The sequence below is a fragment of the Durio zibethinus genome, chromosome 14, assembly GCF_047325235.1.
Source record: "Durio zibethinus cultivar Kanyao isolate XHJ-2024 chromosome 14, ASM4732523v1, whole genome shotgun sequence".
Lineage (NCBI taxonomy): Eukaryota > Viridiplantae > Streptophyta > Magnoliopsida > Malvales > Malvaceae > Durio > Durio zibethinus.
Window position 1 is genome coordinate 1804779 of NC_143175.1, and position 17022 is coordinate 1821800.

Consider the following 17022-nt stretch of genomic DNA (forward strand, 5'->3'; position numbering starts at 1 on the left):
TTGTAATAGTGATTGTTGTAATAACGTATAAATCTATAAATCTATAGTTAAACTTAATAAAAAAAGTCATTAATAATTTTTGTTAAGTAAGTGTGATTTGTCATATAATAAATCTATCTTTTTAAGGAGCTTTTAAGTTTGACTAAGAGTCGTTAAAAGAATAAACTTTTATCTATTAATCAGAACAGAGTTCAAAAATTCAATTATATATGAGGAAGGTTACAACACCCTTACATGCTCATCCAAATGACAGTACCATTTTATTTTAAATTATCCTAAGATCTTAATTCTAATGGTCTTAAATTTTAATGTTGAATATTGAAAATAATTTTTAAAATTTTTCATCAATCTGGTAGAATTCTTAAAAAAGTTTCCTCCCCTTAAAAGTATTCAAAAATCCCATTCGTTTTCTTGAATAAACTTCGTTATTGAAAAAAATTTAATCATTTTTTTATTTTGGTTTGAAAATATATCTAATTATTTCAATATCTGGATCAAATTAAAAATATCTTCACACCTAAAAATTTCTTAGATAATCATGATTACTAAAAATTTCATCTTCAAAATTTATTTTTTTTATTTTGCAAGTTTTATATCTAAATTTTTTATCATTTGAGTCTATTAAGAGAAAAAAAACTCTTGTTAGTTTCCTAATCTTTGAAAGAAAATAATATGCAATTATTTTTTGAAGCTTCATTTAAATTCTTTTACCATTTTAGACAAATTTAAAGAAATTTCTCTCTTAAAGATTTTTTAGAAAATTTACCATTTAAAATTTATAAAAATCTCATCCTTGGATAATTGTCAAATATTTTCAACCAAAATTTTTTCTTTGGAAAATAATACAATTACTTTTATTGAAATTTCATCTAAATTATTATATCATTTAAGACAAATTTAGAGAAATTTCTCACCTAGAGATTTCTTAGAAAATTTATTATTTGAAATTTCTAATAATCTCATCCTTAAGTAAGTAGTATTTAAATTCCAAAATTATGTTTTTTATTTTATTTTTTAAAATTAAAAATAAATATTAATTATTATTATTAAAAATTTTATTCTAAATTATTTCACCATTTAGAATAAAATTAAAAAAATTTCTCATCTAAAAATTTTATAGAAACTAACTTTTTACAATTTTTAAAAATTTTATCATTGGATAATGAGTATTTATTATCAAAAAAAATTGTTAATGTTTTATTTTGTTTTATATTTTCTCTTCTGCTCTAATTTTTTTTAAAATTTAATCATACAAAAATACTTTAAAAATAAATAAATCACAAATTAAAAAAATCAAAACAGAAAAATGGCTTAACTTGGCTTGAGTCAAGGATTGAGACATTGGTCAAAAGTGGGTCAAACGCTTAGGTAGGACCTCTTACTTGCAAAACGTGCGAATCCTAGGTTGAATTGAATGCCAAAACGACATCATTTGAGTGTAGTATAAAAGGGTAAAAATTTTTTTTTTCTCAGATCTCTTCTTCTCCCTCTCTCTCTTCCTTTCTTTTCTCTTCCTCTCTCTATGGAAACCTATGAACAACCGGATAGACATTTATCGATTTCTGGAATTGGTCATCAGAAACTAGGTATCTTCACCAGTTTTTGGATTTTTTGCTGGAATACCATCAAAAAATTCAATCTTTGCTGGAATCTTTAATTGGATTCTGAAAACTCATCGAAAAATTCAAACTTCATCAGAATCTTCACCGGAAACTGAAAAAGTCAGTTGAAATCTAAAAATTTCGTGGAAAAATTCCATCAAAAACTGGGATTTTCAGAAAAATTTTCCCTGAAAAAACTTGCAAAGCTTCTTTTTCAACCAAAAAATTTTCCTAAAATTTTTGTATTCTCTGGCTGCCTTTGTATTTTTCTCTCTGATAATCTGTATGCTTCTGATTTCTCTGTGTAGGTCTATGTTTATATAATTTAAATCTTGAGAACCCTAAACCAAAAAGGGTTTTAATTTTTTTAAAATTTCAATTCCAAAGTTTTAAGTTAAATTCAAACTCTTCAACCCAACTCAAACTCTTTAATCTAAACAAACAGATTTTATACAAATTCAACCTCTTGATTTTTTCATTTTTTAGTTTTTTTATTTTTTATTTTTATTATAAAAAACAATTAAAACGCCGTACAGATGGGGATGTCCATAATTGTTGTTGCATTAATGTTTTACTACCGATAAAGATATATCGATAAGGGTCATTATTAGCATAAAAAAGAGTTATGCTTAGTTTGTAACCAAAAAAAAAGTTAGTACTTAGTGGTGGCGGTCATGAAGGTAGACAAGGAAAGACAAGCTGTAAACAAATCAACATCCTTGAGGCTTAATCAGAAAGAACAAAAACATAACTCTCTTAGGGGCGTAAGTGGCTAGTTGTGAGCTTTCCCCACACGACCTTGACTTAGTCGAATTCGTAACCAACGGGCTTTAATGGGAAAATGGGTTTTATTTAAACCCTAAGCTGCCGAAGATCATCACATTCTACAGCTACATAAATGCCTCGTAGCAGTTCGAGAAAGCACGACAATGAAGGCCAATTCTAGGCTGATAATTTTCATTTTTATCTCTGCCCTCCTACTTTTTCATGGCAGCCGCAGAGTCAAGGCCACTGAACCTGTTTCTGTGTCTCCCTTATTCAAACTTTCTCCCCATGACTTCCATACAAGCCCAGGGTAGTGTCCAAGAGGCTTTATGATAGGAAACGACCACCACCAAGTCCAAAATCCAATACACCGCCTAAACCTTTACCTGAGATCCTTCCCAGTCCACCATGGCAGGCACGCTCATCGTTAGCTCCTCCAACGCCAGCATCAGCTCTCCCACAGCCTCCTATGACAACTTAGTAGTAATTCTGGTGAACAATATATATATTATTGCTGCTATTACTGCCAATATTAAAGCTTCAAGTATGTTTATATTTAATGTTGTACTTATGGGCATACTCTCTCTCAAAGTTTTGGCTCACTCGTTGGGATTACCCATCAAAAATATCATTTCTCTTTTCAGTCCTTTATTTTATGAAATTAATTATATATAATTCTCATTCACAAAAATTCTACTATTATTTTCTAAAAGATTTCATATTAAGTATATGATTGTCGAATTTGAATGTTATCTTTTAAAAATCATTATATGAATTAATTTTATTATTATTTTTTATAAGATATCATATTAAGAATGTGATTTTCGAATTTGAATGCTATTTCTTAAAAGTTATTACATAAATTAACTAAGTTAAATTTATATTACTAAAGACAAGATGATTTTGTTAATAAAAGAAAAAAAAATTTTTAAAAATCATATTCAGGCGTAAGCAAACTAAGCCTAACAGACTTCCACTAGGAAAGAGAGCCAAATATATATAACAAACCCAAATTGACCAAAAAAATACCAAACCCTACAATTTCAAAGACGCACAAAGGGCAGCCATGACAGCCCAAACTTCATCGAAAGAGCCTCAATAATAGGCTAAAAGCCGTTAACGACATGACTGATTCCTTACCTAATAGTCAGTACGCTGATCTTGCTTGAACATATATATATTGCATAGCAGGAAGCTAATTAAGAAACTAAACATAGTTTAATGATTAATGTAATAATTATCTACATAATATATATGCTCTATTCATTATTATAATTACTTATTTATTTTAATATTATTTTTATTATTAAACAAAAAAAATTCTAATATAAAAATTATGATTTTGCATGTTAATCATCCACTTGCGGTCCATGACATGGTAATGCTGTCAACAAAGTCAACGAAATCACACAAGACTACGTACCTCATGAAGTTTTCAAGCAAAATGATTCATGCAAAACTCATGGCTAGCAATGTGACTGTTGATATTTGAACAGTATCTAACGTGCTGATTAAAATCATGAGAAAGTCTTCTTTGCAATAATAAAACAATATATAAGTAAAGACTAAAGACTTTTTAAACATTAATATTTATTATTCCATAATTATTCTTAATTTCGTACAACAACAATAATTTGAGCCTTTGTTGTAATTAATATATGCTTAATTTCTCTAACAATTTTATGAGCTAAGAGCGAAGGTATGTTGATTTTGGTTTTAATTTGATTTGGATCAAATATAGAGAATGCCGTTACATTTTGCTAAATCTTATAAACCGTGATTAATTTTGAATTTAGGTCATCCCAAAATTTGGATAGTTGTTTTTGTAATTAAAGTTGGGTACCTTTTCTTATCTTTATTTCACTAGACTAGCAATAGTGAAATTCACATTGCATAGATTGGGGTCAGAGTTTGCTTCTTTTACTTTGTTCAACGAGTTAATAGTATTTGCAATCTCTCAACTTTGAGTCAAATTTTATTATAATTTTAATTTTAAAAAAGTTTTAATTCTAATTATCTAAAATTATCATATTTTAATCTTTCTATCATGAAACCATTTAAATTGACAATAAGTGTCAACTAACATCATATGAATGGCATCAACGGATATTTCACATGATAAAAGATGGACTAAAACAAAATTTATTCAAAGTTTAAGGACCAATAATGTTACTATTTAAAAAATTTTAAATTTCACATTTTTTTATAAAATATTGACTTTAAAATAATATTTTTATATTGTTATTGTAATATGATTTACATTTCATTATCTCATCATCTATTTGAATAAAATTTGTTAAGGTGATCATATAGGATACAATTTAAAAAAGTTTAATGACTAAATTGAAACAAATTAAAATTTGATGAACTAAATGGGAAAAGGGTATAAATTTAGTGACTATCCGTAAAATTTACGCAATGGCAGCCACTTGACTCACATTTGAACTTTTTTGTTTAATTTAACAAAATTTACTAAATTGGGGTCCTAATCTATGAAAGATTGTGCAAACACAAGTGGGGTAAATCAGTCATTTTGAAAAGAGGCTTGCACCAGTTTCTTCCTGTAAAATCTAGATTATTGTAATGGAGTTTGAAGGGCCCACAACTCAATTAATTCGGGAGCCTCCTCTCTAGTGGGCTGCCACGTTCTTTCTTCCACTCTTTTATGTCTCTTTTTAATTTAAAGGAGAAGGGTTTTTATTTAAACAAAATTAGGAAATACTTTTGTCTTGTAAATTGTGTTTAATGATGATTTTCACTACTTACAAAAGAATCATTTATCATTTTATCATCATTATCAACTATCCATTTTTTTATAAAAAATACAACAGTTTAAAGATAAAAAAAATTAGAAATATTAAAATTTTAATTTTAATTAAATATTATTTTTTAAAATATATAAACCAATTAAATCACATTTAAAATTCATAAATCTTCCATATAACAAGTCATGATTGCCAACATGATCTTTATTGTATAATATCTTCCTTGGATATGTGTGTTAATTTGAACAAGTTTTTTTTTTTTTTTTTTTTTTTGTGTTCCTCAACTAAAAATTATATAAACCACAATTCTCATTTGATTCTATTTTTTTTTTCTTTTATTGAGATACTTTTAAAAAAAATAAGGAAGGATTTTATGCTAGAATGAAATTCATAATAACTCAAATTAATTTGTTTATTAATTATTATTTTTTAAAATTAAAATTCAAAGGACTTCTCATTTCTAAAATTTTTTTAATATATAATAAATAAATAAATTATTATTTTAAATTAAAATACACTCAATAATTTTTTGAATATTTCAACCCAAATTTCATTAATATTACTATATATATTTCACCGTAATTTTTTTATTTCAAATTACAATCTTTTATTTATGTATAAAAATTATAATAATTCAAAATTTGTTCTTAAAAAGACATTTTTCTTTATTTTATTAAACAAGTATTTATTTTTTAACACAATAAAAATAAAAATAGCTATATTAGATTAGATTATAGGAAATTTACCGAACTTCTTTATCTGTCTTTCTTCTTTCCATGTATGAAGTCAGCTCATAGCTTAGCAGTCATTCATTCATACACCAATTCTCTCAAAAACAAATTTCCCCACATTTCTTTTGGTGATAATCCTTTTCAACAAAAACCATCCACAAAAAAGAAGAACAAAAAAAAAAAAGAGAAAGAAATGTTTCAATTTCTCTAAAACGACACTCCTTCTCTAACCGACAGCGCAGTTTCCGCTTCCCTCTTCATCGACGGCATGCACCTCTTCATCTTCCCTTTCCCTCCTTCACATCCCATAGAAGAAAAGAAAAAAAGCCGTTGACATTTTTTTTTTTTTTGGGCTTAACTCAGACTCCAATTTGTTGAAAGAAGAAAGATAGTGGGTGATAAATGGATCAAGGGATACTTGATGATATTATAAATCGGCTTTTGGAAGTTCGGGGTCGACCAGGGAAACAAGTGCAGCTATCGGAATCGGAGATCCGACAACTTTGTACGGTTTCTAGAGAGATTTTCTTACAACAACCTAATTTGTTGGAACTTGAAGCACCCATCAAGATTTGTGGTATTATTCACTTATTTTTCTTAAATACCCATTTTTTGTTTATGGTTTTTTGATGACCCATATGCTTATTTTGATTTGTTTTGGTGATTTGAAGTTTAATTTGGCTCTAAGGTCAATATCATGAGAGCTACAGTTTTCGTTTGTAGCTTAATTATAACTATTTATGATTCTCTTTTACTATCCGGGATTTGCAGTTGCTTGATGATTACTGATTCATCTGTTTTTTGCTATTAGCTTAGGTTTTTTTATTTGTGTTTTATTTGCTTTGACTTGGAATATAGTAAGTTAATCTTGCATGAATTCGTTTACAAAGTCTTTCAGAGTTGTAAAAATCCTACCTTTTTTATGTTAAAAAGCCCTAATAATGTATGCTCTAGGTGTGGGTTGCTTGTGTAATTCTGGATGGTTATTGGGTTATTAGGTAAAACCAAGTTTGTTTCTGATGGACTTATCAAATGGTGTTTTAATTTGTTGGTTTGTTAATGGCTGTGTGGCTTCATCTCTCAGTGTGGAGTGTATTGTGTTCATTTCCTAAAATTCAGATGGATGACCTGGTTTTGCTGTGGTCTTTTGGTTGCTTAGTTTGGAGAAGGTTTTGTTCATCTTTTAACAAGTTAGTGCGAAATGCTATGGTGATTGGCAGTCTTGCATGTTTCATTTTGTTGCATTGAATGAATTTGCAGTATGAGTTTAGATCAGAGTGTTGAATTCAGAATAAGACTTGTTTGCTCTTTTGATTCCAGAGTTGTTGTCTGTTTAGTTTGTGGTCTTGGAATGATTATATATGGGCATGTGACAATGACATTGTATTTTCTTACACACCTAGACATGCATCTTTTTCCATAAACAACTCTTTTTGTTAAGCCTATGACTTGAATTGCTTAATGTTTTGTTCAGCTTTCTGGTAATTTCATATCCTTGAATACCGATCTAGTCAGTTTTCTCATTTATGCTATATTAATTTCTTGCAACCACATTTCTTTTAATTACTTGTGACAATGCACATGTTACATGTAGCTTGCTAGTTATTCCTCTCCCTTCAATGATCTATCTGCTTGCCCCATTCTGCCTTTTGTTTTGGTGGGGGAATTGGGATTTTAAGTGTCTTGGGTGTATGAATTTTCTGGAAATTCTATCGAACAGTTCGTCCAATACTGGATTTTTTAGAAATTTTGCATGAGTGTTTACTTGATGATCTACTTTTGTCATGCTTGCTGTTTACTAAAAATTTTGTGATGTGGTTTAGTCGATAAACCTGACATTTACTTCATGTTCTGATTGTCTTTTGTCCCAAGAGCTCTTTTATTATTAACTAGAAGTCTAGAATGTTTTGCTGCTTGTTTACTTGCTGAATTTGATGCATAACAACTTAGATAATCCTTGATGTTTGATTCTTGGATCTTCCGCACTAAAACGCTACTGATTTGGCTCTCGATATGTAATAATTTTCCACTGGTGTAGCATAAACACTTTACAGGACTACCTGATTGGAGATAATGCTATGGATTGAATATCTACATTACATATGTGCCTCTTTTACACACATTATAAAGGGAACTTTTTACTACATCTCTGCCGATATTTCAGACATGTGGAGTGCTTGCATTACTTTTGAAACAAACACATATGTGTGCATTATATGCCATTTTTAAAATTTTAAACCAAGATAACATCACAACATTATCCATTGTAGGACAGCATAATCATGAAAATTAATTGATTTAACAAAATTACTTGAAATTGACTTATGTGCAGCACAGTCATTCTACAAGTGTTATTAATACATGAGAGCATTTTGGGAAAAGCATTTTCATCATATTAGTTGTAATTTCAGACTTTTTTTTTTAAATAATTCTTTTCCTTACAAGTAGGGAAGACATCTGATTTTTTTTTTTTCCTGTGAAATCTGTTAATGACATTCAGGTGATATTCATGGTCAATATTCTGATCTTTTAAGGCTTTTTGAGTATGGTGGTTTGCCTCCAAATGCCAACTACTTGTTTTTGGGGGATTACGTTGATCGAGGCAAGCAAAGTCTGGAGACAATATGTCTTCTTCTTGCTTACAAGATAAAATACCCTGAAAATTTTTTCCTCTTGAGGGGTAACCATGAATGTGCTTCCATAAACCGCATATACGGTTTCTATGATGAGTGTAAAAGAAGATTTAATGTTAGGATTTGGAGGACATTCACAGAGTGTTTTAACTGCCTACCAGTGGCAGCACTAATTGATGAGAAGATTCTATGCATGCATGGAGGCCTTTCTCCTGATCTGAATAATTTGGATCAGATTAGAAATTTACAACGCCCAACTGACGTACCAGACACAGGTTTGCTCTGTGATCTTCTGTGGTCAGATCCCAGTAAAGATGCTCAAGGTTGGGGAATGAACGACAGGGGAGTTTCATATACTTTTGCTCCTGACAAAGTGTCAGAGTTTCTACAAAATCATGACTTAGATCTCATTTGCCGTGCCCACCAGGTTTTACTTGTTCTAGCTGCTCACTTTCTGTTTCACATATTCTTGTTCATATCCTCTGTTGTTAGTCAGGTTGTAGAAGAATGTATCAGCAGGAGCCAGTGCACATTTCATTTGGTGTAGCTGGTTTTATTCTGAAACTTATGAGTATTTTATGCCATGCTATGCAATTACTTTTATTCTTAGTTTCCAACAGGTCTTGAACTTTTGACATTGCCTTCTTGGAATGTCATACTTTTTCACTGTGTTACAAACAGCAGTTTCTTCTGTAATTGGTTTTAGCTACTGTTGATACATTCTCAACAGTAACTTTTAATCACAGAGGGTGCGATTGCGAGCTTAACTACTTTTGCTTTTGTTTAGGAATTTACTAATATATTATGTGCAGGTTGTGGAGGATGGCTATGAGTTCTTTGCCAACCGACAACTTGTAACTATATTTTCAGCACCCAATTATTGTGGGGAGTTTGATAATGCTGGAGCCATGATGAGTGTGGATGAGACTTTGATGTGCTCCTTTCAAATATTAAAACCTGCAGATAAGAAGTCAAAGTTTAACTTAGGGAGCACAACCACAGCCAAACCTGGGAACCCTTCAACAGGTGTCTTTGGGAGCACAACCACAGCAAAGCCTGGAAACACTCCAGGTGGAGTCAAGGTAAATGCCATAGTAGATCTTCAATTACGTAAGTCAACCAATGGAATATAGGCACTGAGTGCGTGATGTTTGGCATCACTTATGGTTCTCACATTGTATCTTCCAATATTGGTATTACCTTACAAGAAATCATTAAATACATTTCATTTTTGTTCAGGACTATAAGTTATTATTTTCTTGGCTTTGTATTAGAGTTGTTGCAGATGTGACAAAGTCTTATCTATAGTTGGTTAAATTGAATTTAACTTTATGTCAGTTTTAGTATCTGCTTTTGTTTTATTTTGATCTTTAAACGATGATATTGTCATCATTTGTTAAAGTAATTCAGTATGTTTGTGAATAGATGATTGTGATGTTGGTACAAATTGATAAAGTAATCGTTTCAAAAAATGGGGTAGAGTTCTACTTTGGTGTAATCATAATCTTTTGCAGTAATTCTCAGTGGTAGTGTCACTGTGGTGGAAGTGATAAACTAATTTTTATGGCATTTTGTGGGTCCTAGACGTTGTTAGTAAATGAATGGCGTGCTGGGTAGAGGTTAGGTTGTTTTGGTACGAGTGTAGCATGTGGAGATGTTAATGGTCTATGCATGTTGCTATAGGTATTGGCTAAGCTCTAATTCCATTTGTACTTAGTTGTCTGAAGTCTGAACCTTTATCCCATTTTAGCTCTGGCCCCTAAGCATAGGACTATTCTGTTGGAATCTGTTTCGATTAGACTTCAGCTCCAGTTTGGGTTTGGAATTCAATTCATAGTTTCATACCTAAACCCTGTTATGCTTGTATGGTTTCAGGTTGTTCTGGGGTTTTTGCATCAATACTGAAACCTTAATATCAGAACATTTCTTTAGCAAGGATTACTGATTACTTAGATTAGCATTGAAGCATTCCTCATATTCATTTGAAGTGCTTATCATATAACACATATTAACACATTATTTTTCTGATTCAGTCTAAAAGTTCTCCTTTTGCTTTTGGCGTTATTTGCCTGGGAAATAAATTACTTTGGGTTTAATGCTGAATATAGTTAAAGTCCAAGAATTATATTCTTGTTGCAGATTCATTGATACAATATTAGTACTGCTTCTGCTAAGTAGAGGAGATTAGGATACAGATAAAATGAGGGGAAATGATTGAATGTGCAACTCTTTGGATACCTTTTACTATAATAACAACCAAAACAGTTTGTGGTTTGCTGCATATTTCATTTCTTTTTTCTTTTTTTTTTGTCAATTTTTTTCCTCTTATTTTGGAACTTTTAAGTAGGAAATAGGAAAGAAGTATTCTTGAGATTACTAGTTTTGCATCATCTGCTTGTATGTAGTATACACTAAAAGTATTAAAAAAGTTATCATCTTACTAGACTACTTTGAATCATCTGATTTTATGTGTTATATGCAAAGTGCCAAGGCTCCATTTGGTTGATGCTTTTACTATTTGTTTTTTGCTTTTCTCAATAGAAAGTGACAAGAAAAAAATGAACTGCAAATCAAGGGACAAAAATCAAAAAGCAAAGAGCAAAAGCACTAGCCAAAGGGAGCCTAAATAAGTTTTAACTTTTCCTATTATTTCTGCAGGTGGCATGTACTAAGTGCATTCAACTTTTGCTAACTTCCCTAATTGTTTTCTATTTCATTGCAGTCATTCCTTGGTACAAAGGTATGAAAGCAGCATATGCAGGATAGAAGCCAGAGCCCGGTTACACAACGAACACATGCGAATTGCAGTTAAGAAAACTTAAGGTCCTTTTGATTTCAATATAATATGCTCAAATTGTAAAAAATGGAAGAGAAAAATCATTAGAAACTAATGAAGAAGATTGTTTCTCTGATATAAATTTGGGTTTGAAGGTAGAAGGTTGTAATTTCCTTCTCTTCCTCCTTGTACACTAATAGCTGCTACAGTTGCTGCTATGAATTTATTAGCTTGTTGAGGTTAAGGTTTCGCTCATTCTGCTCTGAGACCATGAAGTGTGTCAGAACAGTTAATGGCCTTATTCTTGGTGATTTCAGGGACAGCAAAATGAATTTGGTACAATTCTCATGCTTCATTTCTCTGAAACTTTTTCTATTTCATACAATCTGGTAATTGAAGATGTTGCTGCTGATAAACTTGAAAAACTGTCAAAATCTTTGGATTGTTGCATGCTGCAACAGTAAAATACTTGCATGCACAAGTATACAAGCCTTTGATCATTCCATTTATGTATTTTTGTGAAGTTGAAAGTTTTAAGATTGAATCATTGTCATTGGAAACGTTGGCAACCAAAACTTTTGCAAAATTGAACGACAGTCTAGAGGGAATGATTGAAAACCAAGCATTTTGCTTCTTGTGTGCCTAAAAAAGGATTATTTTTTCTGTTAATGAATCTTTCATCATTTTCTTTTATGAAGATCCATGTCTAAATAAAATGTTCAGAACAATGGTTTCTTATGGAAAGCAAAAAAAGAAGACTTGAGAACAATGGAAAATCCATATCCAATTCCAAGGTTTACAATTTAGCAGTTTAAACTTGATATTTCTTCTTGAAGATATAGAATTAAATTTGAGAATTAAATTATTTTTCCTTGTGTAATTCAAAATCTTTATGCACATTCATTCATCAAAAAGAAAACCCAATTTCATTTTTAAAAAAAAAGTCAAACCAATTGGCTTCAGGTAGGTTCACAAGTTCAAGTTTGATCATTGGGTCCAAGAAAAATTCACTTCTTCCGCATCATCTTTTAATTGTTTCAACCCTGGCTGTTTTTATTTTAGCAGTTCAAAATCAAATTGAATTTCAATTCTTCCTATAGGAATTCGGTCCAAAAGTGAGTAGAGTTGGGTTTTTGATACAGACATATAATGATAGTGAAAATTTTTTAATTTTACAAGTAGATTAAAAAATTATTTTTCATTTTTCATTTTTTATTGTATTTTAAAAAATATATATGTTATCATACTTAAAAGTAAATCATAAAAAACAAAAAAAAAGAAGTCAAATATCTTACTTTTTTATTAATTATTTGAAGAGTTTTTCTTCTTTATTAAATTTCATATTTATTCACTGTTTAATGGCATCAACTTTTTTTTCTTATATATTAACTGATTTGTTTCTCAATTATTGCTACTATTATATCTTTATCATAGCAAATCATATACAATAATAGTATGATTAAGCCAACACAAGTTGTTTCAAACCCTTCTACATAAAATGGATATGTTATGGCCATTCATTCAAACCAATTCTATATATTTTAAATTTTTTTGCAAGCTGTTTTTATCCAAATATAATTTTGATAAAAAAAAAAAAGACTTTTTGTTTATAATAAAAAAAAAAGAAATTTTGAAAAAAAAAATTTAAGCACCCATACATTTACTTTTTCGTTATTTATTTTTATTTTTTACTTGTTTTCAAAAGCTGGTAAAAGAATTTAAAAGAAATCAAATAAATTCTATTATATTTCTATCTATTAAAGTAGTATATTTTTTAATATCTGAAGAATATTTTATTATTAATGGGCCAATGAAAATTTTCTGTTTGTTTAATTTTTTTAATATTCTCACGTTGTTACCCTTCTAAGTCTGATATAATTCTGGAATCATCCCGAAGATTATAATAATTAAATCATATATTATATGGTTATTTACTCTTAATTTTTCATCAATTTGTTTCTTAAAATAAAATTGAAACTCTATGTTCCACACTCTTCTGTGATAAGTTATAAATTAAAGAATAAAAAAAATTTTGAGGAATTGGAAGAAGAGAATATTCCCATCCCATGCTTTTAGCTGTCCTCATCTATGTTGGAAAACTTTAATAAATTGTATATAGATTGCAATTTGCCATTTTTTTTTATTATTGAATCCCTTGCTAATCAGAATTTTTTTTTTTTTCACTTGTTTGCAAAATGATCTTGAGGAGAAAGGAATTTTGTCATTAATTTTTCATTTTGATTAACTTTCAATGTGATAAATTGAAAGATTTCGATTTTTTTTTTACGTAAAAAAATTTTTTTTTTATCATGATTAAGTTAAAGAGAAAATATTGGATACCAAAAAAATGGTTTGAAGAAGTGACTTTTTTTTTTAATCAACTATTATTTTGTAGGAAAAAAACTTTTAACTTCAACTATTTTTTAATTTGGAAAAAATGAGATTTAATTTTAATCTTTGAAGAAGAAAATTATGCTTTATCAACTAAATCAAATATTCGAATGTTTGAATTGATTATAAGTTTTTTTTAAATTAATTAAGTGATATTTGCATGGAATTTATCTCATCTACTCTTTTTCTATCTTTTTATTTTGAGCCATAAATATTTATTTGAGTTTTTTTTTTTTTTTGGTCAAGTAAAATTTAAGACTATGAAAGATTAAAATTAAGATAAATCGTTAAGTTACAAGATAATTTATGAATTTTTTAAAATTTTTTGAATTTACAAATTAATCACTAATAAAAAATTAAAAAATTTTAAATTTAATTATTTTATATTTAAATTTTAAATTTTAACCCTTTACGTTAAGTCGTATCAACTTGTTTGAGTTTTTTCTACTCCAGAAAATAAGGTTTCGTGAAAGCTATTGATTTAAACGTGAACCTGAATTTGAGTCACTTTGATAGCTACTTGGGTAGCAATTTTCAAGCTCTCTCATCTAACAAAAAAGTCAAAGATGCTTCATACAATAAAAGCATATTCCAAACCCCGATAATTAAATCGAAAATTGCGTTGACGTACAGGTATAAGTGCAAGCACTTCTCTTTCCAGGCTTTATCTTTAATACTCCTCACCCTACGTTTTTAATTTTCTCAAAAATTTTTCCGAGAAAATTGGGTTCTAGAATCACTATATTTCAAACCCATATTCTAAGATTGAATTTCAATATGGAGATTTTTTTTAATAAAAATAGTCAAACCAATGAAATAAATTTCAATTGAATTTAAATTTAAAATTTAATTCAATTAATTTATTCAATTATTTTTAAAAAATAAAATTTAATAAATTTAAATTTTCAATTTCAATTACAACCTTTTTTATATATAAAAAAAATTAATTGAGCTTTGTAGTCAATAAATAACTAAGCAAAACATGGGGCAAGAACACACCCATGATTATATATTATTCATATAACTATTTTAATATACTTATTAAGCTAATTCTCATTTTCTTTATTATTGTTTGGTCAGAATTCCACTGATCTAAAACTCTCATTGTCCGACCTAACCTTAATAACTCCAAAACGTGTGAGCTCTACTGGATTTGTTTGTCCCAATCAAATCAAAAACAATACTATATATATTTATGAATAATAGTGTTGTTTAGGTAGAGGAGGATAGGGGTATTTTGAATTTCATATGTTGTCCTCCCAAGTTAGGTTACCTGTCCTGTCCAATGCCCACGTTGTCTCCCGCGATGGGATATCCATTGTTGAAATTGGAACAGGATTTAGGAAAAGAAATTAGCAAATGTTAAAATTAATGGACCGCCTCTATTGCCTAAGGTATGGGAAAATTGGTATCGGAAAAAATTCATTCTTGTTTTAGAAAGGAAAAACAAAAAAAATAAGATATTACAATCTTTTCACAAATAAAATGTACTTGTGAACTTTAATCATTTTAATTTAAACTTTTAACATATAAATTGTTACAATTGAATAGTTTAAAATTGGTCGAAAATCAAATTAAATTGACTCAAAAATTAATGATTACGAGTGCAATTCACCTATTATAGTAATTATGAATCGAGAATCAATTGAATTTGGATTCAAATTATTATTTTATCTTGATAATTTTAAATGTATGATTTTGCTCTAACTCAAATGTAATACATTTAATCATATCTTGAAATTTTTAAGAATTTGTTTACTTTATATTAGGGTCAAGAAAAAAATTTTAAAAATCTAAAAATAGATTTGAAATCACAATATTTGATTCGGATTGAATCAATTTTTTTTATTTGAATTAAATTTAAATATTAAATATTTATATTAAGTTTAGATCGAAGAAATTGAAAATTTTAAAAAAATTGAATTAAATCAAATTATATATATTTTTTAATTTTTATATATTTTTTAAATTTTTAAAAAATAAAATAATATTTTAGATTTAAATCTACTTAAACATATTAAAATTTTATATTAAAATAATATATATATTAAAAAATTAAAAATTAAAAATCAATAAATCAAAATGAACTGAATTAATAAAATTTAATTTTATTTGAATTTAAATCGAATCTTAAATTTTTATAATATTATATAATATTTTAAAAATTAAATCAAATTAATTCGAATAGAATGATACCATTCCTACTTCATATATCTTTAAAAAATAATACTGTTATAGGTACTCAATAATAAAAGTAATTTAAGCAAATAATCATGATATTTAGCGTGGATTTTGAGCCATTCCACCTATAAAGTTAATGTTGAAATACACAAACAAAAACGTGTCAGTAAGTACAAATAACGGTATACAATGTAGAATTCTTCGGGACTGACTGAGGAGTAAGGATGGCTTATCAAAGGTCAAAGAAAATGGCCTTTTTTTTTTTCTTTAACTTTCTTTCATGAGTTCCAGAAAGAGCAGCCCTACAATTTCAATATCAGAATTCTAATCTGCTGCCCCACAGACACGTCCACATCTGTAAGCAAATTTCAGGCACGCAAGCTCTTAAAAAACAGCATTGCATTGACAAATCCTCGAAAAATCATTTAGTGTAGTACAGAACCGAACCCTCCCTGGCTTACTTGTGGCTTGATCTCTGCTCCATTATTTTAAACTGTTTTTCAGTTTACAGTTTTAGGCCCTTTTCTTTTCTTTTTCATAAAACTTATTGTTTTACATGATTCATGAAAGACTTGTATAACTCAATTTGTGCATGGAAGAGCTTGCTTTTTCCCATCTCCAATATCTTCATTATTATTGGTTGGATGCATTAATTAAATTCAAATTTCATAAAATAGATGTCACTGAATTCAAATAAGAATAATGAAAATACTTTAGTTTTCTTTCTTTTTAAGTTTAATTCGACTTAAATTATGATTCATGACTGAAAAAAAAAAAGATTTTGGAACTTCACTATGAGCCAATTAAACTTCCAAAAATTTTGTAGCAAAATCAACGGCCAAGACAAAAGATCAGGAATATTGACAATGACCATGGTTGAGCCCTTGAACCACGAATAATTTGATTTATTCATAGATCTAAGAAAATATTTGAAGAAAAAGCTTTAGAGCATCACATGGGTAGGACCTAAATTTTGCAGGTGCGACATGGAGTAGGTGTAAGATTTGATGGAGTTGTTGTCTTTAAATAGTTAATGAGTGCTACTCTTTTATTGAGGAAGGTATAGGAATGAATCTTGAAAAAATACTACTCTTTTATTTGGCCATAAAATGAAAATAAAAATTTTATAAATATTGAGATTTAAATTTTAAATTTATTAAATATTATCTTTAAATGTAA

At 28.7% G+C, this 17022-nt stretch overlaps 1 protein-coding gene across 1 annotated transcript; it reads left to right on the forward strand.

Moving 5' to 3' along the window:
• Positions 1–5919: 5919 nt before the first annotated feature.
• Positions 5920–11626, forward strand: LOC111293575 (serine/threonine-protein phosphatase PP1-like). The gene is made up of 4 exons (XM_022886323.2): positions 5920–6439; positions 8363–8922; positions 9308–9577; positions 11218–11626. The coding sequence occupies exons 1-4, from the start codon at positions 6265–6267 to the stop codon at positions 11239–11241; spliced, it is 1029 nt and encodes a 342-aa protein (XP_022742058.1). The 5' UTR covers positions 5920–6264; the 3' UTR covers positions 11242–11626.
• The last annotated feature ends 5396 nt before the right edge of the window (positions 11627–17022 follow it).